Below are 26,205 nucleotides of genomic sequence, written 5' to 3'. Positions count from 1 at the left end.
GGCTATAGGGTCTACTAATTTGAGTCTTTCGTGATTTGTGACTTTTTTCTAAATATTGTAATAAGACTATGAAACTAAATTTGACTTTTAAAAAGATGTGACTTTATTTCATCAACATCTACAAAATACAACGTCATTGACTGACACAGATAATAATATACAGCAATATGATCTACAACCAGTTCACATTCACATATATTCCTCATTACGATTATGATACAACCAGTCATACAAAACTTTTAGATTTCAGAATCACAAAACAGACATGTATAGTATATTGTTGAAACGTGATAATTTTAGTCTGGTTTGGAAAAAAGTATTTCAATTGGTCTTACAATTGCAGAGGTTATTTATTTAATATCAGAAGAAACATTTTAAAAACTTGAGAATATTTAACAAATAACAGATGACAGATGATTACACAATTATTCATAGTAGCTAATAGACATAACATTCTTTTTAAATGTAAAACAATGAATATAAATCTAGATCAAGATATTGGAATAAAAATTCTATTGTTGTGCCCACTTCTTTTAATTTAGCTAATTGATGAATAAGTTCTTCTCATTGATTACTGTTATACAACTTATTTTCGTGGATATTCTAGCATTTAAATCCTCTTGCCAAATTAATGATGATATATTGTTAGTTCTCCTAAATTTGTTGATGTATTCTTATAAGAGAACACCTTGTTTTGTTATATTTGCTACAATTGTTTCCATTGTTTTTCTACTTGCAAAAAATTTAGTTGGTTTACAAAATATAGCAACAAGAGTAATAATCAAAGATAAACTATTAACACAGAGAAATGTCTCACCTATTTGTTATTTTGACAATGCAATGTTGAAATTAAAATAGGAATACTTTAACATGTAAGTTATGCAAATATTTAAAGTCAATTAACCATGACTGAAGGTACAGGGCTAAACAATCTCCATAGAAATGAGATGTGCCAATGCTATTACAACTGCATACCAAATACCTTTGACTTTTCATAAGTAGTTCCCTTTAAACAAACCTAAACACAAACATTAACTTGTAAACTATGTAAAAGTTTCAAAGTCAATAAACCATAATGAGGGGGTGGGGTTATATAATCTCCATGGAAATGAAACTTGCAAATGTCAAATATCATTGACTTAACATTAGTTGTTCATCTTAAACTAACCTAATCACAAACTAATACATGAAAACTAAGCAAAAAGTTTCAAAGTCAATAGAACATGACTGAAGGGGCAGGGCTAAATAATCTCCATGAAAATGAGATATGCAAATGTATATACAACTGCATACCAAATATCATTGACCTACCACTAGTGGTTCCCCATAAACTGACCTAATCACAAACTAATATATGTAAACTAAGCAAAGTTTCAAAGTCAATAGACCATATGACTAAAAGGGGGCGGGCAAAATAATCTCCCATGTTAATGAGATGTGCCAATTCTAATACAACTGCATACCAAATATCACTTACCTACCACTTGTGGTTCATCATAAACTAGACCTAATCACAAACTAGTACATTGTTGATGCCGCCGGACACAGCATTCCTATGTCTGGCTTTTTGACTCTGTCAAGGCGAGACAAATATTAGAATAATTAACCTCTCAAAGAATGATTTTTTGTTCAAAAAGAATTTAACTTTTAAAGATTTGTTTTCTCCTTTTTCTGTTTTCCCAGTATCAAATTTGTAACTGTTTTCCTTTTTGGAGATTGGAAACTTTAATATATAGTCTATGGCAGTAATAATTTGTGGCCAGCTCTTTAGAGTACATTTAATAAACACATTTGGACACTGCTATTAGCAAAAATTCAGTTATAACATATGATACATGAACAATTCATAACTCTTGATAAGATAGTATGGGAGTGTTCTGCTATTTTGGATTTCTATTCACTACAAAAGATCAGTTCAGATTTTTACTGAAAATAGCAAATGTTCATGCAGAAATGTAATTCACTGAACGTTTTCTTTTGAATGAAAAACAAAATATATGATTCATCTCAAAGAAATAGTTTGATTCAAAATTTTAAAAGATTGCTTTATAAGCATGCAAAAAATTTACAAAAAAAATTATTAAAAATTTCACTTTAACTTATGTAATTTTGATCATCAGATCTTTTTATGAAGAGTCACAGGCCTTGCCTGTTCTTAAATTAAAATTAAGGTAGTATAGATGTTTTTCCATAGGTAGTTTATTCTAACACTAAGATGTTCCTCCTTGTGGAGATAAATTTGACTGTACTCCTTAATTACTAAGACATCTCTGTACTCCTTAATTACTAAGACATCTCTGATTAATTCACTATCAAATGTACAGTCACACAGCTAATAAAAAATAATGGTTAATGAAATGGTTATGTACAAATGGATGAAAAATCTAACCATTGCATGAACTTCTGATAAAAGCAACAGCATTTTACTCACAGACACATCACATTCTAATTAATGAAGCAATTTTGGAAGCAAGCAGAAAATGTTAAGTAAATTGAAGCAAAGACATTCTATGGTCAATATATTGTGCTAATAGTATAAAACAGTATGCTCCATTTACAAAGTTATTCACAAAAATGCAATTTAATTTTATGGAACCTTCAAAACAAAATAAAATTGATAAGAAACTCAATCACACACCCTCAACACTTAAGTTATTTTCTTAGATTTACAAATCATTTCCCCTTAAACGATTTAAATACATAACAAAAAGATCCATAAATCCTCCAGTTCAGCTTCAGATAGACAGCTGTGAAACTGATGAGTTCAGCATGCAACTAAAATTCATTATTATATTTGATAGGTCAATCTCTTAAATTTTTATGGATATCCAGGACTACTAAAAGCAAATAAAAGGATAGAGTTCCAATGTTCCACTGCATTGCACATGTTCTATCTGTCCACGGGCAATAACTACACTGGTGAGGAGTGTTTTTTTTTTTTTTTTTTTCTCAATATAACATCTATATCAACCTGAGACATCATTATAATCCCAAGAGCTCTGCTCCAGTGATTATATAGGTTGACAGTTGATACAGGTCTGATATTGGAAAAAGCCATATCATATAAACCATCATATACCTCAAGTAGATTTATTTCTAGTGACATGACGTCTTTCAGATTTAGGGTTTAAGCCTTTGAAACAGTGACTGATATATATGATGTGACGTCATACAGATTAGGGGTTTCATAAAGCCATTGCAACCGTGACTGAGACCGATGACGTGATGTCAAACAGATTAGGGGTGTGATAAAGTATTTGCAACAGCGACTGTTATCGATGATGTGACGTCATACAGAGAAGGGGTTTGAGAAAGCTTTTCCTATCATGACTGATATCAATATCATAAAGGATGGCTGATACAGCAAGATTACCATTGATTGTATTACATATATAATTTACTTGTATTTTCTACTAAAGTATCTAATAAAAGAAATATAACAGTAATGTACCCAAGGAATCATAGATAATAAGGAGAAAGAACTACTAACTCCTGGTTCTTAAGGTTACAATACATTATTGAGTATCATGAGAGTAACAAAATGGCATGGATTGTAACTACTTATACAAAGGGCTTGTGACATCCCTATTCACATGAAGTCCCAAAAAGTAAACGTCAACTCAGTGGTAGTCATACAGTAAGATATCAGTCAATTTTTAAATACAATAAATTGTAAACACACATACAAATCAACTTTAACAATTTCTTAAACAACAATTATCACTTAATCAATAGGTTTTCTCATCTTCACTTTCATATAACACTTTAAAAATTTTGAACACAATGAAAAATTAAGAAAGCTTTGATTTGGTCCATTGTCATGATTATTGACAACCATTATTCCCATGCATCACATTCTCCCACAAATTCATCATGCTCAAACCATTATTGCAGATATTTTACAGTAATGGCATTTGTTTACGATTTAATCCCATCAATATACAACAGATAAAGTATACAGACATGACAGACAATTAAGTAATGGTTTTCTATTATGAATCCATCTGCACCATTTGGATTGTTCAGATCATTTTATTTTTTTTTTCAAATCAATAGTTGTAATACTTCAGTAATTAAAAAAAACATCTCTCTCTCATCACACACAATCTAATACATTCAAGAAAATTCCCACCAATCAGCTTTAAGCACTAAAATTATCCACCAATGAGATCCATCATACATTATCATTTTTTATCATCCTCCTTATATTATTCAGTGCTGAAAAATCAGTTCATGATGAAAACATCATATCATATCAGCTGTCTACAATTATTTACTGCACATATCTTGTTTTTATCCAATCAAAAGATTTACAATTATTCACTACTACACTCCAAGTAAATTATGCAGTTCATCATCTGACATAACCCCATCTGAATCTGACTCTTGATGTGGGGATTCCAATACAGCTGCAGGAGGCGGTACTGGGGCAGGTACAGGGGCGGGGACAGGCTTGGGTTCCTCCTCTTCTTTTACTGGTTTGATGGGTGACGAGTCCTTGTCAAAAACCTCCTGTTCAGGATCATAGGCTGCTACAGCAGAAAATGAATCCTGACTTTCTATAATAGCTTTAATCCTAGCATCTAAGTCTATTCTTTCCTGAAAAAATATGAGATCATTTACTACCTAAACAAGGTTTGTCTATGGTCTTATACAAGAAAATAATTTTCATAAGTACTGGGAATTCATAAATTATTAACATAACTTGATATAAGATAGGTGTTGCATTAGCTGCGAACCTTAGCTCTTATGGTCCTTTTTACAATTTTCAGATCTATGGTCTGCAAATTGTCAAAAAAAAAATCACAAGGTCCATAAGGGCTATGAGTTCCGCAGCTAGAGTTACCTGTGAAAGGGGACATAGTCTGTATTATTTACATGATTCTTTTTGGTAATTATAATCAGATATACAAATTTACTTGAAATCGTATGCTTTACAACATGTAGCATCTTTCAACAAGACAATGTGCAAGTTGCAAAAACAAATTTAACGATTCTAGATTCAGTAGTATGTTGATTAATTTCTATATTGAGTTTTCTCTGTGTCAATTTGCTTGCTGTTATTGAGGACTTCGTCCTTATACTAACTGAATGAATTGGTACAATGAATAGAAAGTCGAGTGAAAAGCAGTCAAATTTGTGAAAACCAGGCCTTGCGGTCATAAAACTTTCGAGCAAGATTATTGTTCTCAGTCTCAGAAATCAACCACTCAAAATACTGGATTTGGTGTTTCCAGCACAAATTTTATACTCTGAGTACTGAGCAAAGTTTTATGACCGAGGGCTCAGAAATGTGAGTTTTCATTCTTCCGTTCTTTTTTCTTCAATCATCTGGATCAAAAAGCCAAAATGAGCTTATGTGGTCTTAATAGCTGACTATACAGTATCTGTTTGCTAATTGTTGAAAGTGGAACAGTGGCCTATTGTTGCTTACATCTAGGACATTTTGTTTCTGGGTGACAGTTGTCTTGTTGGCCATTATACCACATCTTCTAATATATTGCCATCATTTGGTGTCTGACTTCTGTTGTAAACTTTTTAAAAAATTATCTCTTCTGAAATCACTCTGCCAATTGGGTTCACATTTGGCCAAGGCCTACATTACATCTAAAAATCATTATAAAGCAAACAAAAATGGCTAACAATTTATTGGTAAACAGAGTGCTTTCTGTATGATACAGACTATGGATTCATTTATTTTCATTAGCCCCAATTTCGTGGATTGAGGAAAATCATGTTTTCTAGGATATTTGAATTGAGGATTTTGTCAAAGTCTGCATTTAAGCCTATAGAAAATGTGTACTTTGTTGAACATTCAAAATTCATGATTCATCCAGACCTACGAAACCCATGAAAATTAGTATCCTACAATTAACAAAGAATCCAAAGTACAGAATTTCTGATTTAAAAGTCCCACCATATGACCATCCCTTCATTTATTTTTTCAATCTAGCAGTCAAGTAGTACCTGATCTTCCTGGTCCTCAACATCATCCACAAATTCTGGTTGTGCTTCATACTTAGCCACTTCCTGTGCTGCTTGCTGTAATGACTTGGATAGGTCATCCCCGGCTTCACTATCTACATCCATGTCCTCTTCCTTGGATTTATTACCATCTCCTCCCTTGGAAGGATTACCATCCCCTTCCTGGGAATGATTCCCATCTCCTTCCTGGGATTTATTACCCTCCTCTTCCTGGGAATTATTCCCAGAGGAATAAGGATTATATTCGGAATCATTACTAGTCACTTTCACATTAGAATCCATTTTTGAATTGCCATGGAAATTTTTGATGATTTCTAATTCCTCGTTGGTCATATCCACTTCGTTATCCTCATCTTCAGTATCTTGTTTCTCAGAGTCAGTCTCACCAGTTTTAACTGGTTTTTCCAACTCTTTCTCGCCAATTTTAACCTCTTTTTCTGAAGCCTTATCCTCTGTTTTTGTATCTTGATCTGACTGTTCGTTTTCACTTTTTTTCAATTCCAACTGATCCAAGTCTCCAAGTCCAGGAATTTGTGGCTCTCCTAAACCAGGGATTTGCGTATCACTCTGTAGACTTGGCAGTGATGGCCAGTCTGGGTGACTCTCTGCAGTCCGATTTGGTAATTTGTTATTTGGTATATTTGCCGAATCGACTGTGTCCTGCTTATTGTCTACATTGTCAGTTTTATCGTCAGATTTATCATTATTTATAACAGCCTGCTCTAAAACACTCGTTTCCATTGTAGAATCTAAATTCAATGAAACGTTTACATCTTCTATTGGTCCATTTTCTGAAAAGAATCGAATCAACAAAAATTACAGTAAAAGTAGAGATAAATAACTAGTATCTGTTAATTTACATAAAATTAAATAATTGTTCAAACAAAGGTATATTGATAGGTTTGGAAAAAAATCTGTGTAATGAAACCTATATAACCTTTAATGTCAATGAGACAGCAACTGAACTACACAAATAAAACAAAATACATTTAGAGCTAAAATTGGTACCAACAAAAACAAGAGGTTGTCAGAGTGACAGCAAACCGGATTTTCCTGCAGAGGTCGAACCCTGAACAGTTGAGCAAGTATGGACACTACATTTAAGCTTAAAACTGCTCTGAATTTGGATTGTGGTTGAATATTTGACACAGCATAGGTTTGTGATGCAAAATGAATGTGGTCAAAGAACTGAAATATTTGAAATTGGACATTTACCTATTATGGTCCAATATCCAAAATATAAGTACATTGTCAGAATCAGCATATCAAAGAACTCCAAAAATTCAATTTTTGATGAAATCAAACAAAAGTTTAAGGACCCTTTGGACCACAATGTGGACCAATTTGATAAAGGAGCTCACAATCCAAAATCTCTCAATACATGGTAAGATTCAGCATTTCAAGGAACCACATAAATTCAATTTTTGTGAATCAAACAAAGTTTAATTTTGTACCCTGATTTGGACCAACTTGAAAACTGGGCCCATAAATCTAATATTTAAATACAGGTTTAGATTCAGCATTTATAAGAACCCTATATATATTTAATTTAAGTTGAAATGAAACACAATTTAATGTTATCCATATATTTTCTATGCAAAGGGAAATAACTCAAACTGGATAAATAGATATGATTATAATCAATAAACCAGTGAAGTGATGACTAAGTTCTCTAAAGTTAGATATGATTTAACAATCAAACATTGTTAAAATCAGCATATCAAAGAACTCAAGAATTCAATTGTTGATTAAACAAAAGTTTAATTAAGGACCCTTTGTACCTCGATGTGGTATTATCTAACTAATAATGAAAATAAATACAGGTTTAGATTCAGCATTTCAAAGAACCCTATATATATTCAATTTATGTTGAAATCAAACACAGTTTAATTTTGGACCAACTTGAAAACTGGGCCCAAAATCAGAAATTCTTAGTATATGTTTATTAATAGACAATATAAGCTAAGTTTTGATAGTTCACCTAATCAAAAATATATATATATAGCATTCAGAAAACTAGTTTTAACAGAATAACAAACAATTTACAATTTACCAAAGAAAAGAAAAAGAAAAAAAATCAAAAATTTTATTTATCATTAATACAATGTCTTAAAAATCGATAAAACTAATCTGTAATTATCTTCAAAATGTCTAATAATGAACTGTAAATTTCTAACTATATCTACTCCTATATAGCTTTTAATCATCAACACTTAGAAAACAGAACATTTTCAAATAAATATGTCACTCAAGATAAGACATTAACCATATGTTTAGTAAACTGATAACAGGACATATAAACAGGTGAAAATTATCTTTAAAGGCTTAGTGTAATCAAACTTTATGTATATAATTAACAATTTCTGTTCAAAAGAAAATAACTCAATCACAAAAAAATACCACTTATGGATATTAAAAAGGGTGATAACTCACAAATGAGAAAAGCTAAAATTGTGAAAATTGAACTCGACCTTCATTTAGTCGCAGGAAACAACATAATATCTAAATTTGAAAAAAATTTGTCAAAGGGTTTTCATGTTATTGAAGATACAATGTTAGGCAGCTGCCCGTCCTCCCACCCACTGTACATCCCCAAATCAATAACCGATTTTTACTTCGAAAATCTGGTTAATAAATCAATCACAGTAGTATAATTCCATCAAAATGCTTGTGAGCACTGAAGGGTAAAGATTGCATTCATTTTGCAATGGAAACTAAAAATTACATTTATTAATTAGCATTGGAAGGCATTACTATGAATTGGAGATATAATTGGACTTGTTTCAACTTCAATTATGAATAAAGGAAGATATCTCCAATTTTAAATATTAGTTTGACAATGAAATCATTGATATTTTTTAGAACAGATACTAGATTATAAATGCATCATGCATTATTTAAGTAATTTTCTTGACATCATTTTGTATCCGAGTATATTTTTCGCTGTTAAATGTTCATTGGTAGGATGTGTATATCAAAAGCAGTGATAAAATCTGGAAAATTGACAACTATAAAGGTTTTGATTGCATGAATGCAATCTTTACCCCAATAAGGACTTAAATGTAGAAGCATTTAACATGCAGAAACAAAATACCTTGATGCATAAGATTCATGTATTTACGATTGACCTAATTCCAAGTATTCTGGAGGTCAGTAAAATTCAGCAGATTCATGTTCTTTTAAGTCTTATAATTTTCTTGAGTATGAGATTCCCGAAAGGTAAACTAAATAAAAGTGGTTCAGTCTCGCCTGTATGTAATTCTGATAGAAAAATTATGATTAAATTAGAATAGCAGTTCTTTAACAAGTAAACTGCAAAAAAAAAATTTAGGTCAATGAACCATGACTGAAAACGATAGGCTGTACAACAGTTAGACAAACACACAAACAGATGGAAGCACAGACAAGAAAATATATAGCCTCACTATTAGTCAAGTCATAGCAAAGGTCACTTTACCTGCTGTCAATCACTAACAAACATATACCTGAGGTTTGTTGTATCTCATTTTCTTTATTCTCTCTTTTCTTATTTTCCAAGTTTTTATCTTTATGCTTTTCTTTTATCTAAAATAAACATTACCTTGAATATAAAGTCAGTGAAAGTTATAATGAGTGACAAATGATGAAATACATAGAAAATTAGTTTTGGTAGGTAGGTAAAAACATTTTTTTTAAATATACTATATAGGGAAATGTTCTAAGACTTAATAAGTGCTGAAGGTATATCAGGTGTCTTTTTCTGAGCATCCTTTCTGGGTATGTTTACCAAGCATCATTCAATATACAACAAAAACATCTACATATGCCTCGTATACAAATTTGGCAAGCCAGAAAAATAATAAAAGGAAAAGATTATATTTTCACAAAACTGAAGTGAAAATCAGTTATCACCATCAGCCTATCTAAAATAAAATTGCAATAAACAAGAATGTGTCCATAGTACATGGATGCCCCACTCACACTATCATTTTCTATGTTCAGTGGACCGTGAAATTGGGGTCAAAACTCTAATTTGGCATTAAAATTAGAAAGATCATATCATAGGGAACATGTGTACTAAGTTTCAAGTTGATTGGACTTCATCTTCATCAAAAATTACCTAAGACCAAAAACTTTAACCAAACACTTTAACCTGAAGCGGGACAGACGGACGGACGGACGGACGGATGAACGGACGGACAAACGGAGGTACAGACCGAAAAAACATAATGTGCCCCTAGGTGGGGCATAAAAATTACTAAGAACATAGTTTGTCATGACAGTACATGGGTTTTGCTCATTTTTGAATGCTGTTTATTTACCTATGGCTGCTTCCATCCACATTATTTGGTCTCTGGTGTATAGTTGTCTTATTGGCAATCATACCACAACTCCTTATCTTTATATGAAGAATTCTGTAGTTCTGTCCACAAAATATGTTATAAAAATAAGGAGATGTGGTATGATTGCCAATAAGACAACTATCCACCCAAGTTCAAAAGAAGTGGATGTTAGCAATTATAGGCAACCATATGACTTTCAACAATGAGAAAATGACTATATTTGACAACATACCACTGGTGGAGTTGAGCCAAAGTCTTCTCCTGACAGAAAGAAACCTTTGAACTTGTGGTAGATTACTTCTGCTTTCTGTTTAATTCTCTCACTGCCTTTATACTTCCTCAACTACAAAGTCAACATTTAAGGTTAAAGTTCAAAACTCATTAAAAGGACACATACAAATACTGGACCATTTGATTTTCAAATGGTTAACATACACAGTACAAATTGTTTGCAAGCAATAGATTTTTTTACCTTCATAATTACTTATAATTCATAATGAGTATTAAACTTGCAAAAGAATTAACAAATTATCTTTTCAAAGGAGTAGGCCCCGTAAGACCCCTTTTTGGCCCCAAAATATAGCATTTTTACAAATTTGTTGAAATTTAAACTTTTAGCTATTTGTATTATCATAGGAAAGTAGAACACTTTTGTTCCATAAATATGGACTGATTTTACCAATGCAATGCACATGCACCACATACTAGCAAATTAAATTCATGAAAAATTAATGAAATCTTCACAATTTTAGCTTTTGTGCTAATTTTAAGACGGTCTTTGTCTAAATTGGAAGTGGGCGCATTTGTGTTCAGTCTGAATATTCAAATATATGTTGTATTTGATGATAATACATAATATATATAAAGGTTGAGATTGATCACAAATGCGGCCACTTACATTTTAGACAAAAACCATCTGAAAAGTGACGTTTTATGGCATATTTGATAGATTTTTCATATTTAAGCTTGAATTTGAGTGTCTGTCATGACCAAATCAGTTCAAATCTTTTACATAAACTTATTGAATCAACTGAAGTAGACACTTAAGTGTTTAAAAAAGGTCAAAAATCTTTCATCAGATGTACTTCAAATTTTAGGCCAAAACAAGCCCTTACCGAACCGAACCTTCTCCTTTGTATGATTGTTGCTAACATTTACAAAAGAATTACAGAATCCATCTTTTTCTACTTCAAGACTTAGTAGTTTCTACTTGAGACAATAATGATTTTCTATGTGTTTTTTTTAATTGTACTTGATTGTCTCCTATTCTAGTTTTTATTGCATAGCCCATGATTATTTATAAATTTCTTTTCTTTAATTGTTCCATTTACTCTTTTCAACATACCAAATAAAGTGTTATTTTAAAATTGTTCTATTGAAGGTTTTTTTCAGTCAGACAGAGAGTTCGTTCTTTCAATATTATATCTCATGATAGTACAATAAGACTTACCATTTTAATTGTCTTTAAAATGTCTGGATTTTTCTTTAACATGATCTGATTGACAGGTAGAGCTTCTAAATCTTCCATAATGGCTATACATTTGTCTACATCCTTTACAAATACAAGTAAACATGTATGATAGTGTCATTCAGTGGGACTAAAATTCTCTAAATCAAAAACCACATAATTAAATATCAATTTACAACAAAATATTTCCATTGACATGTTCTTTTCTAATTTTTATACAAACAAGAAATGATTGTAACAGGATGCTGTTACGAAGTCTCCCAAACGAAGCTCCCATAATTCGTAATTCCCAGGGTCGCCTTGACATTTGACAAAGTCCAGTGAAAATTGGTTTGGTCCAGTAAAGTTATATGCATTAGTGATGCCTGGGGACTAACCCTGTATATCATTCAAATCATCTTGGCATGACAAACCAGAATATATATGGTTTAGGGGTGGGATCTCGACCATTACCAAGATACTAGAACATTGGGGGTGGGGGGAACCCCTGGGGACTGACCCTATACGTCATTCAAATGTTCGAGACATGACGAACAGGAATATATATGGTTTAGGGGTGGGGATCTCGACCATTTACAAGATATTAGAACTTTCTTAAATGGCAGGGGGTCGGGATGACCCCTGGTGACTAACCCTGTATATCATTCAAACCATCTTTGCATGACAAACCAGAATATATATGGTTTAGGGGTGGGGATCTCGACCATTTACAAGATATTAGAACTTTCTTAAATGGTAGGGGGTGGGGTGACCCCTGGGGAATAACCCTGTATTTCAATTGATGTGCTTTTATCATGACAAACCAGAATATATATGGTTTAGGGGTGGGGATCTCGACCATTTACAAGATATCAGAACTTTCTCAAATGGCAGGGGGTCGGGATGACCCCTGGGGACTAACCCTGTATATCATTCAAACCATCTTAGCATGACAAACCAGAATATATATGGTTTAGGGGTGGGGATCTTGACCACTTACAAGATATTAGAACTTTCTTAAATGGCAGGGGGCTGGGGTGACCCCTGGGGACTAACCCTGTATTTCATTTGATGTGGTTTATCATGACAAACCAGAATATATATGGTTTAGGGGTGGGGATCTCGACCATTTACAAGATATTAGAATTTTCTCAAATGGCAGGGGGTCGGGATGACCCCTGTGGACTAACCCTGTATATCATTCAAACCATCTTAGCATGACAAACCAGAATATATATGGTTTAGGGGTGGGGATCTCGACCATTTACAAGATATTAGAACTTTCTTAAATGGCAGGGGGTGGGGGTGACCCCTGGGGACTAACCTTTTGTTTCATATAATGTGCTTTATCATTTAGAACATTTTCAATTAAAAAGATTGTGTCTATCACAAACGGTTTTCAATTTATAATCATTTGAAAATTTTAAAAAATAAAATCCCATAGGGTTCTATAGTAAAACCCTCTTTTCTTTTTGCCCCTCAAAGTACCCCTTTATGTACCCCATTGCACAAACAAAACCCTGATTGCACCACTAGACATGTTAGTCTAACATATTGTGAAACCCTAAGTTAATCTGACAAGCGGTTTTGGAGAACGGGTGCGGACAAGTTCAAATTTAAAAGCGGCGGAAGAAGAAGAAGAAGAAGAATAATAATAATAATAATAAGAACTGAGCAAAACCAATAAGACTTCGTTTGGGAGACTTAAAAAGAAGGTGAAATAAAAAGACCCATTACCGGTATAGTGAAAGGGTTCAAATATACTTTAAAATATGAAAAGTCAAGGACCATTTGAATTTTCACGAGAAAGTCCGCTTTAAGAAAGTCATAGGTCCTGTAAAAAACCATCAATATAAATGATGGAGGGTCCTGGACTTTTGCAATTCAAGTTCTTAGAACAGACAGACCCAGATCTTGGACCCACACTAATCTCAATCCCATAAATGGCCTCTAATTTTTTTTAAAAATGCAAGTAAAAATGTAAGCTATTGCTTCAAGTATTCAGTAAACAGAGATGAAGTCTAAGGAATCTGTAAGTCATGTTCACATGAACATGATGAAGCTTGATAGCAAATATCTGATAGTTCTTATTTGTAGTTCAGTAGAATAATTCATACATGGCCAGTATGTGTTAGAATAATTTATAAATATTCGGTAAACAGGAAGTTGATTAATTATGAATCTGAAACCGTGTCACATGGTAGAAGATGCTGACATAAAGCCTGATAACAAATTTCAAGATGCTATTATTTGTAATTATTTCGAAAAAGTTAAAGGCATTTTAATAAAAGAACAGAAATCCAATGTCCCCTGCATTGCACATAATTTATCTATCCAAGGTACAAGGGCAATAACTAAACAAAGCACTTTTTTTTTGTTCTTTAAAACTCTTAATTAATATCTTTGAGAAATGATGGATCCAGAGCAAATGCAATGAGATTTCCATTATAATTAATATTTCCAAGGGGAATGACTCGTTAAAAATATTTGATCAGCACTTATTTTCGAAAGTGTCAAAGACATTGCAGACATTAACCTATGATATAAGTTTTATAAAATTCTGGCAATAATTGTACACATGAGAGCCGTGACAATGCAATTTTCCATATGATCAATATTTCCAAGGGGCATAGCTCTTTTAACAATAATTGTCTTTAAGCAACGCGCTGCGCAAGGGACAAAAACATAAATAAGAGGTGGTTGTATTTCTTATAGTTTTTTCAATGATTGAGGAAAAATTGTGGGAGATGTATTTAAATGTATCAATAACCTACGAAATACATACAGTTGCTTCATGGTCTTTCTGTATACATTTCTTTATTTCTTTGTCCATCTGCATTAATTTAGTTTCTGTCTGTACAACTGTTAATATAGAACAGAAGAAATTTTAGGAATCAAAAATATGTTGTTTCTTAAGAAGGTTGGTAGTTCTCCCAGGCTTCGTCAAAAAAATAAAAGCGGAAGGCAGTGATAGAGCCAATAGTGCTGAAAGTGGTGTTAAACACCAACAATCAATCAATCAAAATCTTCATGTTTTTGTCATTTTTGGAATTAAGTATTCATTCTCTTCAGATACTCTTTATTTACACCTTTTCTACAGTCCAGGTGATTTAAGAGCGTACTATATTATATCGAGAACTGCCTTTGTTTGAATATTGATGTTGAAGTTTAAGTCTTTATGGGTATTTTGTTGATGGGTTGATGTATAATTGATGTTTACCAAACATTTTATACTCGTATGTACTACATTTGCACCAAGAAAATTTCTACCCATAGGTAATACTAAGAAACACATGTCATAATACTCCAAAGCATGACAAATATTCATTCAAAACCACACAAGTACAATTTTTCCACATTCCATGAAAATAAAGGAATCCAGAGAGTCAGGGGTAATACAAGTCATGTTAAATTACTTGAAGATGTAAGTAATATTTACTTATATAAGTAGATTTTTTCCGGGCCTTTTATAGCTGACTAGTATGCAGTATGGTTTTGCTCATTATTGAAGGCCATAAAGCGACCTATAGTTGTAAACTTCTATGTCATTTGGTCTCTGGTGGAGAGTTGTCTCATTGGCAATCATACCACATCTTCTTATGTTTATATTGTAAGATTTTTATCTTATTTTCAAGGTTTGAATATTCTCCCCTTAATCTTCTCAATAAATTTACTTTGCATATACAAGTAATCTTTTATTACAACCCCTTAAATTCTAAAGTTTTGGGAGGTCAAAACAAGCTTAAACAGAATTTTTCTAGTTTGCTAAATATTTTTTTACAAGAGTTCAACCTTTTATCTCAAAAACTAAACGAAGAGATCTATTACACCCAGATGTTAAGTAACTGCCAAAAATTTCTCCTTGTAAATGAGCAGTATTTTGAAGATAACAAAGGAGATTTTCATTGTCCATGAAATTACTGTAAACCAACTAATTTTCGCGGGCGATTTATTTTCGCGACTTTCGTGAGTAAAGAAAATATCGCGAATATAAGTCATCATGAATATGTAAAACTTGGATTTTCCCTTACTTAACTACATCAAGTAAATCCGAGAATCGTGAAATTAAATCGCCGCAAAACAGGCTAGAAAGGGCTAAACGTGAAATAAAGTATCCGCGAAAATAAGTTAGTTTACAGTATACTTTTATAAATAGTAAAGACAACTAAAAATGACAGACAATAAAACACTCTATTAGAGTTATGTAGTCAAGATAAATTCAAGAAAAGAAGAAAATAAACTTTTTTATTTAAAAACGTAAAAAACATCTCACTGTCTAAGGGAAATAACTCTATCTCCAAAATAATTTACCTGTACTAGTTAATAAAAAACACTTGTATAAGTATTACCGTGACTGACAGAACATACACTTACAGCTTATTTTGTCTTTTTTCTTCTGTTCATACTTTTCTCTCTTCTTTCGCTCCTTTTCTTCCTCTTTTTCTCGACTAAAATAGAAATAACATATTTATGGCTTTCATAAATTGCCATTAAAATGTGTGCATCCATCTAATTTTTCATAATTTTTCAAAATCAATAACGCTTTAAATTTTTATCATTGAACTGTATTTAAATTCACTTTTAATTGACAATGTTAAGTCTTCTTTTTATGTATCATTTTATTTGTATATAACCATGTTGGTTTTAAAACAATATTTGCTTTAATCTCAGTAATAGACCTGGCAGAGCTCCAGATAAGAATTCACAAATTGGGGTTTTTACCCACCATTTTTTTATGTAATTGGGTGATAAAGTTTTTTAATTGCATTATCAATTCCAATTCACCCCTCAAGCAAATATCAAATTGGGTTTTTCACCACCAAGCTCCTTAATGTATTGGGTTTTTTCATCAACACAATATTGAATATTTAGGCATGTTATAATCACATTATATCAACCCCAGATGTGTTTCCATCTTAAATGTGTTTCTTTCTTTGTAGAATATGTGCTAGCTGTTTTATTTGGTTTATTCACTGACGAGCAATTGTACATTTAATTTGTGTCCCGTTTTAAACGTTCTGTCAGTTTTGTATTTTCTCAAAACTTATGTAAACTGCAGCTGGTGTCACTAGTTGGACAGGAACTAATTGCCTTTCTAGATCCCATATGATCACCCTACAGTTTAATTATAGTTGGGGTAGGTGTGGCTAAGTGTTTAGATTTTTGTGTAATATATGTGAAATTTAGGTGCTGTAAGAAAGTTTTGCCAGTCCTTTCACCTATTTGCCAGATATTCTTTTTAATAAAAATAAAAAGTAGTTTCCAGATTTAAGATATACCCCCAAAACCTTGAGGTTTATAGGGTGGTTTATAATGACGGAGACCACATTCAACTTAAATTTACAAATAATTCTGCAACATCAAGTAAATAAATGACAATGTTATACTGCACTTGCCAATAAGACATCTATCTTAAACATCTAGAACAATTAGACCAAAAACAAAGAAAGTGTCAAGCTGCATTGACGTAAAAAACGGATATATGTGTATTCACTCATCAACTAAAATGAAAAAAAATAATATATAAACTGTTTTCGTTTAATTCAATTTTCATAAATCTGGGTTAAGTTGTCCCTTATCAGAACTTTTGGTTTCTGATGCTTTCAAACTACATATCATGTCATAATTGATTTGGCCTTTCACTTTTTCCAACTGATTTCGTTTTTGACGGAACCCCGTGTTTATCGCTCTAGCAATGTTCTCGTTATGGTACGCAAACACGCCCGTGCGTTCAATGGCTTCCTAAAATCACTAGCTGAGTCTTGTTATCATCATAACTTTCCCTCAGCTATCAAAAAGAAGCCGAAAACATGCTTCTATTCAATATTTTTACCGGACATTTACTTTCGTTTTAATTCATTGTATATTAAGATAAATCCCGAGCAATCCGAAAAAATATGACAGCATGTCACACGCTAATTGGATAAACGCCGAGAAGATCGAAATGTTTTCAGAAACACGTGTACCTTTTGAGCAACGGAAAATTCCAACAGGGACCCATTACAGCTACTTGATGCAGGGCTCTATTTTTTAGAACAAAAGGACATTTCCAATTATAAATATTATAAAAATAGATTTACGCGACGACTGTAATCAAGTAAGGGTAAATAACGCAAACGATAGCGAATAAAAGCGTTAAGAACCCATGTTTTTGGCATATAATTGGGTTTTCCTTTGAATTAATTGGGTTATTGAACCCTGCAATGGGCAATTGCATTGGGTTTTTAATTATTTTTATTGCGTGATCACGCAAATACGCAGCTTATCTGGAGCTCTGGACCTGGTCTAATTATATCTTGCTCTCAAACTTTCTATTTAGTCCATTGTCAACTGCAGAATAGCACTGATTCTCAGTAATCTCCCTTGAATTCATTCACCACTTCAGGTTTGCAGTGATTTAGAACTGATTGCAAAGATTGTCCTCAATATAGATTGGTGTATGATGAACTTTAGACGTTTAATATTCTGTATGCTTTTAGTTTGTTATTTAACTCTAATATCATGAATATATCTTGTGATATAAAAAAAAATATTATTCAAATACTCACAATTTCCTCTCTTTTTCTTCTTCTTTTTCTCTTCTGTAATAAACAATTTTCTATATTCATAAGAAGTCTATAAATGCATTGAATAAATCAACCTTCTGATAATATACATTTAATAATTAATTCAAATACATATTAGAATCCATTTTTGTTTGCTAGGACATTAAAACAACTACAAGGTGACACAGTTGGTGCATATTAAGCATCTGAAGATAAATCTTAGGCAATTGTCTTATATCATGTATATATTCTTTTTTATAATGAAAACCCAAGGTCTACTTTTTAAATGTGCTCCCTGCCTGCTTAGCCCTCTTTCAAAAATGCCTTCCCCATGTACAATCAACATTTATCTGAATCATATTGAACTGTTACAGTCTTCACACTTGACCCCAGGCTTGTTACACTTATATAGGACCTGTAAGAACATATATACAAAATTTTATACTCGGGTGTCAAAAGTTGGTAATATGAAAATAGTCTATTCTAAATCGGCAACACTTGACCTAGAGATTTTGCAACACTTTGATGTCAAAATTGTACAGGTACATCTGTGATGGCCAGTATTGGGAACAAATAAAAATAAGGTGTTTTAAGCACCGACTTACTGTTTTCTAACCCTTTCTATCCGTCGTTGTCGCTCTGCCTCCCTTTCTGTCTCCTGTGCCTCCTTATCTAATACTGTATGACTACTCTCCTCCTAAAACAAAGCAATAATTCTTAAAATTTTGGGGATTCATAATTTTCATGGATTGAGGAAAAACGTATTTTCCTGGATATGACAATTAGTGGTTTTGCCAATGTATGCATTCAAGCCTTTAGAAAATTTATGATTCCTTGAATTAAATTCATGTGTTGATTTAGATTATACCCACAAAAAACCATGAAAATTGGTATTCCAAAAATAATAATAAATCTGCAGCATTAATTTTTCGCCATCTTACGACTGAAGTAATAGGGAACGTGGGGTATGGGGAAAACACTTAGTCTATTAAAGAAGGGTTGCTGAGGGGGTTAATTAATGTACAGAGTATTCCCTTTTTGAAAAGTTATTTTATAGTAAATTTGACTTGCAATTGAATAATTATTTTCTTGAATTCTGCTCCATTATCTTAAAACTTTCCTAGTGCCTCTTAAAAGATTTAACATTTTACTAATTTGGGAGTACTTGTACATGAGAATCAACAGGTTTACTAGTATCAGACTGATCCCCATGTGTTAATCTCATCATTCTTACATGAGAATTAACAGGTTTACCCGAATCAAATTGATCACTATGTGTTAATTTAATCATACTTACATGAGAATTAACAGGTTTACTAGTATCAGATTGACCATTGTTAATCTCATCATACTTGCATGAGAATTAACAGGTTTACCCATATCAGATTGATCACTATGTGTTAATTTCATCATACTAACATAAGAATTAAAAGGTTTACTAGTATCAGATTGATCACTATGTGTTAATTTCATCATACTTACATGAGAATTAACAGGTTTACTAGTATCAGATTGATCACTGTTTGTTAATCTCATCATACTTACATGAGAATTAACAGGTTAACCAGTATCAAATTGATCACTATGTGTTAATCTCATCATACTTACATGAGAATTAACAGGTTTACCTGTATCAGATTGATCACTATGTGTTAATTTCATAATACTTACATGAGAATTAACAGGTTTACTAGTATCAGAATGATCACTATGTTTTAAATTTTTAGAAATGTCATTATCACTTTCATCTTTGATCGTCTCTTCTTCTTCACGGTTTTCTTTTATAAATTCTTCTATCGTTTTACTCGGCTCTTTCTTTTTCACTTTACTTTCAGATTCATTATTTGATTTTTCTATATTGTCTTTTTTTAATTTGTCCTTCTCATGTTTTGTATCTGTTTTGTCCTCTGGATCTTTCCTCTCCGTTTTTATATGGTCCTTTTTATCCGATTTCTTAGAATGTTTTGATACACTGTCTTTCGGAGAATGGGATTCTCTCCTTTCTTTGACTAATTCAGACTTATCTTTGTTTACCTATAAATAAATGAAATGAATTAAAGAAAAGCAAACAATTTCTATGTATATTTAATTTTTAACAGAAACAAATAATGGTTTGTGAAGACAAAAAATTAATAAGATCTTGTTCACTGTAAGCTGAAAAGTCAGCACATGTTTAATAATTAAACATACTAAAACATAAGATAAACCATCTATGTGACACTATTCTACCATGCTTTAGTTGGAGTGAAGTTATTTCAGTCTGTAGAGACAATACTTTAAACCAACTTATTTTCACTAGCCATTTATATGAAAAATCAAGCTAAATTAAATTGTTGTAAATATGTAAAAATTGGATCTTCCCTCATATAAATACATTAAGAAAATGAAAAAATTGTAATAACAAGTGAAACTGAGAGCTACTGCTCACTGATGATACCCCCGCCGCAACTGGATAATTTTAATAGTGTAAAAATATGTAAGTGTTCAGTAAACAGGAAGTTGTTGAGTGATGAATCTAAAAACACATCACACGGTATAGCTGACTTATATAAACCCTGAAACCAAATTTCAGAAATCCTTATGATGTAGTTCCTGAGAAAGATGTGACAAAAAATATTCATGGGACGGATGGACGGACTGACGGATGGACGGGAAGACAGACAGACAGAGGTAAAACATTGTTGATATATACTCAGATGTCCTTTAATTCATATCTGTTAAGAAAATATTCTTTATAGGGACTAAAATTCTATCACAATTCTACTCATTTTCCAAATTTGAGATTTATTTTGCCTCTACAAATTTTGGTGAATTATTGATGTAAATAATGTTAACTATGCAAGATCTAACAAGTTTTAAGGGCTGTACAATAAATTCATTGGGTGGGGGATGGGAGAATTTCTGATTAAAGAATTTTAAGTAAAATGAAAATTTAAATATTATGGGTGGTCTGGTCATAAAAAAGTGCCTCCCATACCCCAATGCATTTAATAGAAATAAGAAGATGTGGTATGAGTGCCAATGAGACAACTCTCCATCCAAGTCAAATTGTGTAAAAAGTAAACAATTATAGATCAAAGTATGGCCTTCAATACGGAGCCTTGACTCACACCAAACCCTGGAACAGCCCTATACAGATTTTGGGTGTAAATCTAGGCTTTTTACATGTATGATGTACTATGCAGTGAAAATTGAAACTTCCATGTTTCAATTTGAGGTTTATCTCCACATAATATACATTAAACAATAATCCAAACTATTATCAGTAACTGCTGCTAAATCAAAACAAAGCAGAATTAAAATGAAATCACTTCAAGGTTAATACATTTTGTAATTGAGCAGGAAAAATATTAAAGCTTGTAAAGCACTGTTACATAGCAATGTCAACACCAAGCACAGGTCAGGACAGACATGTTATACCTGTAGCTTTGCAACTGGTAATTTCTTTTTCTCATCACCATGCTAAACAATGTATAATAACAATAATGTTTTTTAGGGGTATTCCATAAAAACATACATGGGACCAAGGGAAGGCACTTTGAAATCTCAACTATGGGTGGGTGTGAAAATTGAAGAGTAAAAATGTAAAGAGAAATTCTAAATTTCCTCTACAGTTGGTTACACCATTTTCAAAGTGCCTTCCCTGGGTACCATGTATGTTTTAATGGAACAGCCCTTATGTACTTTTGGTAAAAATTCTCAAAAAAAATAATATCTACGTTTATGGTTTACTTAATATATTTTTGATAAAAATGCGGAATAAATTCATAATTTTACCTTTTCCTAATGGATATTGTAAATTCTGAATTTTTGTATGAATTAAATAATGTGATTTCAGTTAATGCTGCATACAAATAATGCTATCATAATTCAAACTTCCCCCCCACTTACACCATCTTCATCAAAAAACTTTTTTCTCTTTCTTTCACGTTTTGGGGAAGTACCATCATCACTCTCAGAATCCTCTTTTTCAGCTTCGGCTTTTAATCTTTCTTCATGGATTTTCCTGATTCTCTCTTCCTCTTCCTTATGGGCTCTAAAAGAGAAATGATAACATTTACTTTAACCTTCATTATAACCAGTTGAAAATTCTTACTTCTATGATGAATGTCACATTTAAGTGTTTCAGTAGGCCATAAAAAAAAATTTTAGATTCTCATCCCCTTCAAGGACTTTTTCAGAGCTCCAATCTTCCTCCCCCAACAAAAAAAAAGTTTTGATTTTGGGGTATTTTTTGGCATTTAATAATTAGTTTTCACACAAAAAAATGGAAAACACATAATTAAGATATAAAAGTTGGATGAGAAACTAGATTTTTTTTTAATGGCCTAATACAAACTAACTGCAACTTATGGCTCTATTAGGTGCCTATGATATATTATGCTGTACAAGTTTAAAATGCATACATTTCTCCAAATTGTTTCCGAGGGTGGGTACACTGCATAGATGCCAACCCTCTTTTGTTGCAATCAGTTAAAAAAGTATTAAGATTTCCGTAATATGTGATTTTTTTCAGTCATAATAATTTTTTCATAAAATTTTATAATAATCTTACAAACTAGGCACACAGTAAAAAATAAATGACGTGCTTTATTTATGACAACTATGATTCAAAGTTGATGAGCAAGTGAGGAACACCAAACATCACGCTGAATAAAAGTCTTGTTCACTATATTTGCAAAAGGCATAATTTTCTGGTTTATGATTTTCTTGTCTAAATTTTCTTTCCTTACTGCAGAAATTCAATTGATTCATAAGATATCGTCAGACTTCCTGCATTCATTAATTATTCAGAATTACACAAGAAATGGATAGATTTTTTTCTACTATATATAGTCCAAAGAAACCAGAAAGAATTTAATAATCCAAATCACTCAAGCGCTTATTGTTAATAAATTATAACCAAAATTGAAGCGAAACAATGACCAAAATGATATCTAAACAGGGTAATGAAAGAAAATCCGTAACATGTAGAATGTTAATTGGAAATTACGGAAAAAAATCGTAACGGTTGGCATCTATAACCCTGCTTTTGAAGTACCTTTCCTGGGTACTATGTACGCTTCAATTTAACAGTCCTTATTAAAAATATGCATGAATTTCAATTTCCCATTTGACAAAGACGAAAAATCTATTTGACATGTACAAATTAATGTGGCTACAAAACAGTTACCAAAATAAGGGCCTACGGTCACAAAACTTTACTCAGTACTCACAGTACAATATCTGTACTAGAAACACCAAAACCAGTATTTAGATTGGTTGAATTCTGAGTCTGACTACGATAGCCGTACTCCAAATTTTTATAACTGCAAGGCCGGGTAGTGTTTGTTTTTTATGTATTGAAATGGTTTAAAATTCCGTTATGATACTATTTCCTATACTGCAACATGTACAAACCGTTCCTCTGCCTCTTTTATTTTTCTTTCCATTTCTTTCTTTTTCTCTAAATCTCTCTTTTTCCAGCTACTCAAACCATCTTCAGAGTCACTTTAAAGAAATACGAAACAATTACAAAAGATATACCAACATTAGTTGTGATTGATTGATTGTTGGTTGCTTAAAGTCCAGTGGCAAATATTTCATGCATGTTCAGGATAAGAACAAATTGTGTTTTAATTGATTTTATTCTCTGATGCATGATTTTTTATTATTTTTTTTTGGCTTTTAACTAGCTTTCAGTAACAGCAAGTACTCTCAAATTGTACTTTTGTATTAATTTGACCTGTTGACAAAGTTTGTAATGCATTTCTGTTATTCAATGTTTACATATTTTGTGTTATATCTTGTATTACTATTTTTAATATGTGCCACCTTTGATAAGTATTTAGTATGACGAAAAAAATTTCACTTCTGTACTCGTACTATGAATAACAAATTTATTTTGTAAAAAATGTTTCTGTACTCCTAACAGCAATATTATTATATTTAAATTTACTTGTGTACATTACTTTATTTAATGCTATTTTGTCCTAGTTTAAAGTTGTCTTTTTGACATTGATACATCTTTTTTATTTATATTTTGTCATAGATCAAACTTATTTGTTCAGTGTATATTTACTTGTTTTTGTGTATTGTCTTTTTGATCGAATTAAGCCATTTCAATTGTTATTTTATTGTGTGTCTTTTTATGTTGTAATGTTATACCGCTGTTTCAGGTTAGGGCGAAGGTTGGCACCTGTTAAAACCCGCTGCATTTTTATGCACCTGTCCTTAGTCAGGAGCCTGTTTTCAGTGGTTGTTGTTTGTTGGTGTGGTTCATAAGTGTTTCTTGTTTTTTATATAGATTAGACCGTTGGTTTTCCTGTTTGAATTTTACTTTTTTTGGGCCCTTTATAGCTTGCTGTTCGGTGTGAGCCAAGGCTCAGTGTTGAAGGCCGTACTTTGACCTATAATTGTTTACTTTTTACACATTGTGACTTGGATGGATAGTTGTCTCATTGGCACTCATACCACATCTTCTTATTTAAACTAACAATAATTACAATAGGTATTAAGTACTATAATAGTGGTTGCCCGAGTAGAAGGCCTGCCTCTGGAAAATGAAGGCATATTGAATAGGGACAGAATTTTGCCTGCAACAGGCCACCTACTGAACCTTTTTTTTCTGGACTGAAATCCCAAATTCCTTTTCAATCATTGGCCTTTCAGAACCATTTAGTCCGACAAATATGACTTTTTTCGGAACCTAGTCCATCACCCATAATGTGTATGTTCATTTTTAAAAGAATTGTATTTGCTTCCACTGTTTTTATCCACTTGTGCTTCTGAGCACTGAAGGGTAAAGATTGCTTTCATTTTGCAATTTTGTGAATTTCGAAACAAAACATTGATTTTGCTAGGCAAGTTAAAAATTTGAGTTGGAGTTATCTTCCTTTGTTCATGATTGTACATTTGTAGTTTTGAACCCATTTTTATAACATGGGATTCATGCATTACTTTTGTAATTTTTCATAAAAAAATGTTTTCTTAACAAGTATGGTAATTCAAATACACATCATATTGTAACATAAATATCAAAGTATAACATATCATCAATAAATTACATGACATTGACTAGATAGGGTCTTAATAATGATCACTTCACTGAACTATTTTGTTTTAACTATCAAAATTAGTGATCAACCTTGGAAGATATAGACCATAGGGTTTTGATTACATTTCATGCAATCTTTACCCCAAAAACTACATCATGTGATGTCCAATCCTCCCAAACCTTTTTCCTGCTGATTATACTATTATTTACCTGTCACTAGATAGACTGCTGATATCGCTGGATGCAAGCTTGGAAACACTTTTATTCTTTCCTCCAGTCGATGGTCTTGAACCTAAAATTTATAAAAATTAATATCAAAGTCATTTCAACTTGACCTTTCAATTCCCTACTTCATATTTTATTTGGAGTATGAATCTTATGTTTGTATTTTGATTGAATGAAGTAAAAATATTCAGACGGTAATAGGATGTACATGACTGATTCGCAGACATCATTTCTTATGAATGAAAAATCATTTTAATTGATAAATTCAGTCATCTTCATCAAATCATAAATTCTGTACTGATCTAAATACTGATTCATTCATCTATTTTTATTGGTGCTGATATTTGTGGATTGAGAAAAATTAAAGTATTTTGTTGAAAAGTGATTTCATGGTTTTGCAAAAGTCAGCATATAAGTTTAAAATATAATATTTACTTTGCTGAACATTTGAAATTCATGGTTGACTAAGCCTGTACCAATACAATCTGTGAAAATTGGTCCCACATGAATAAATAGGAATCCTAAGTATTTGCTTTCAATCTTCATTCACAGTTGCAAATATCAGTTATGTAACATTGAAAACTTCATTTTCCAGGGATCAATCTGTACTCATTCATCGTCTGAATGGCAAATTGAGATTTTTGT

At 32.0% G+C, this 26,205-nt stretch overlaps 1 protein-coding gene across 1 annotated transcript in view; it reads right to left on the bottom strand.

Moving 5' to 3' along the window:
• Nucleotides 1-1,732: 1,732 nt before the first annotated feature.
• Nucleotides 1,733-26,205, bottom strand: part of LOC127721636 (hepatoma-derived growth factor-related protein 2-like) — a 34,928-nt gene continuing 10,455 nt past the window's right edge. The window contains exons 8-20 of the mRNA XM_052228409.1: nt 25,546-25,627; nt 23,700-23,789; nt 22,191-22,335; nt 19,971-20,333; nt 18,905-18,996; nt 18,303-18,335; nt 16,129-16,202; nt 14,540-14,616; nt 11,758-11,859; nt 10,540-10,650; nt 9,471-9,549; nt 5,968-6,776; nt 1,733-4,599 (exon numbers count right to left, since the gene is read on the bottom strand). Coding sequence (XP_052084369.1) covers nt 4,327-4,599; nt 5,968-6,776; nt 9,471-9,549; nt 10,540-10,650; nt 11,758-11,859; nt 14,540-14,616; nt 16,129-16,202; nt 18,303-18,335; nt 18,905-18,996; nt 19,971-20,333; nt 22,191-22,335; nt 23,700-23,789; nt 25,546-25,627 — 2,330 coding nt within the window. The 3' untranslated portion in view covers nt 1,733-4,326. The remainder of the gene's footprint in view (nt 4,600-5,967; nt 6,777-9,470; nt 9,550-10,539; nt 10,651-11,757; nt 11,860-14,539; nt 14,617-16,128; nt 16,203-18,302; nt 18,336-18,904; nt 18,997-19,970; nt 20,334-22,190; nt 22,336-23,699; nt 23,790-25,545; nt 25,628-26,205) is intronic.

This window comes from Mytilus californianus, unplaced genomic scaffold, assembly GCF_021869535.1.
Source record: "Mytilus californianus isolate M0D057914Y unplaced genomic scaffold, xbMytCali1.0.p SCAF_12, whole genome shotgun sequence".
NCBI classification, from domain to species: domain Eukaryota; kingdom Metazoa; phylum Mollusca; class Bivalvia; order Mytilida; family Mytilidae; genus Mytilus; species Mytilus californianus.
The sequence above is the reverse complement of the archived record's forward strand: the minus strand, read 5'-3'. Positions and strand labels throughout refer to the sequence as shown.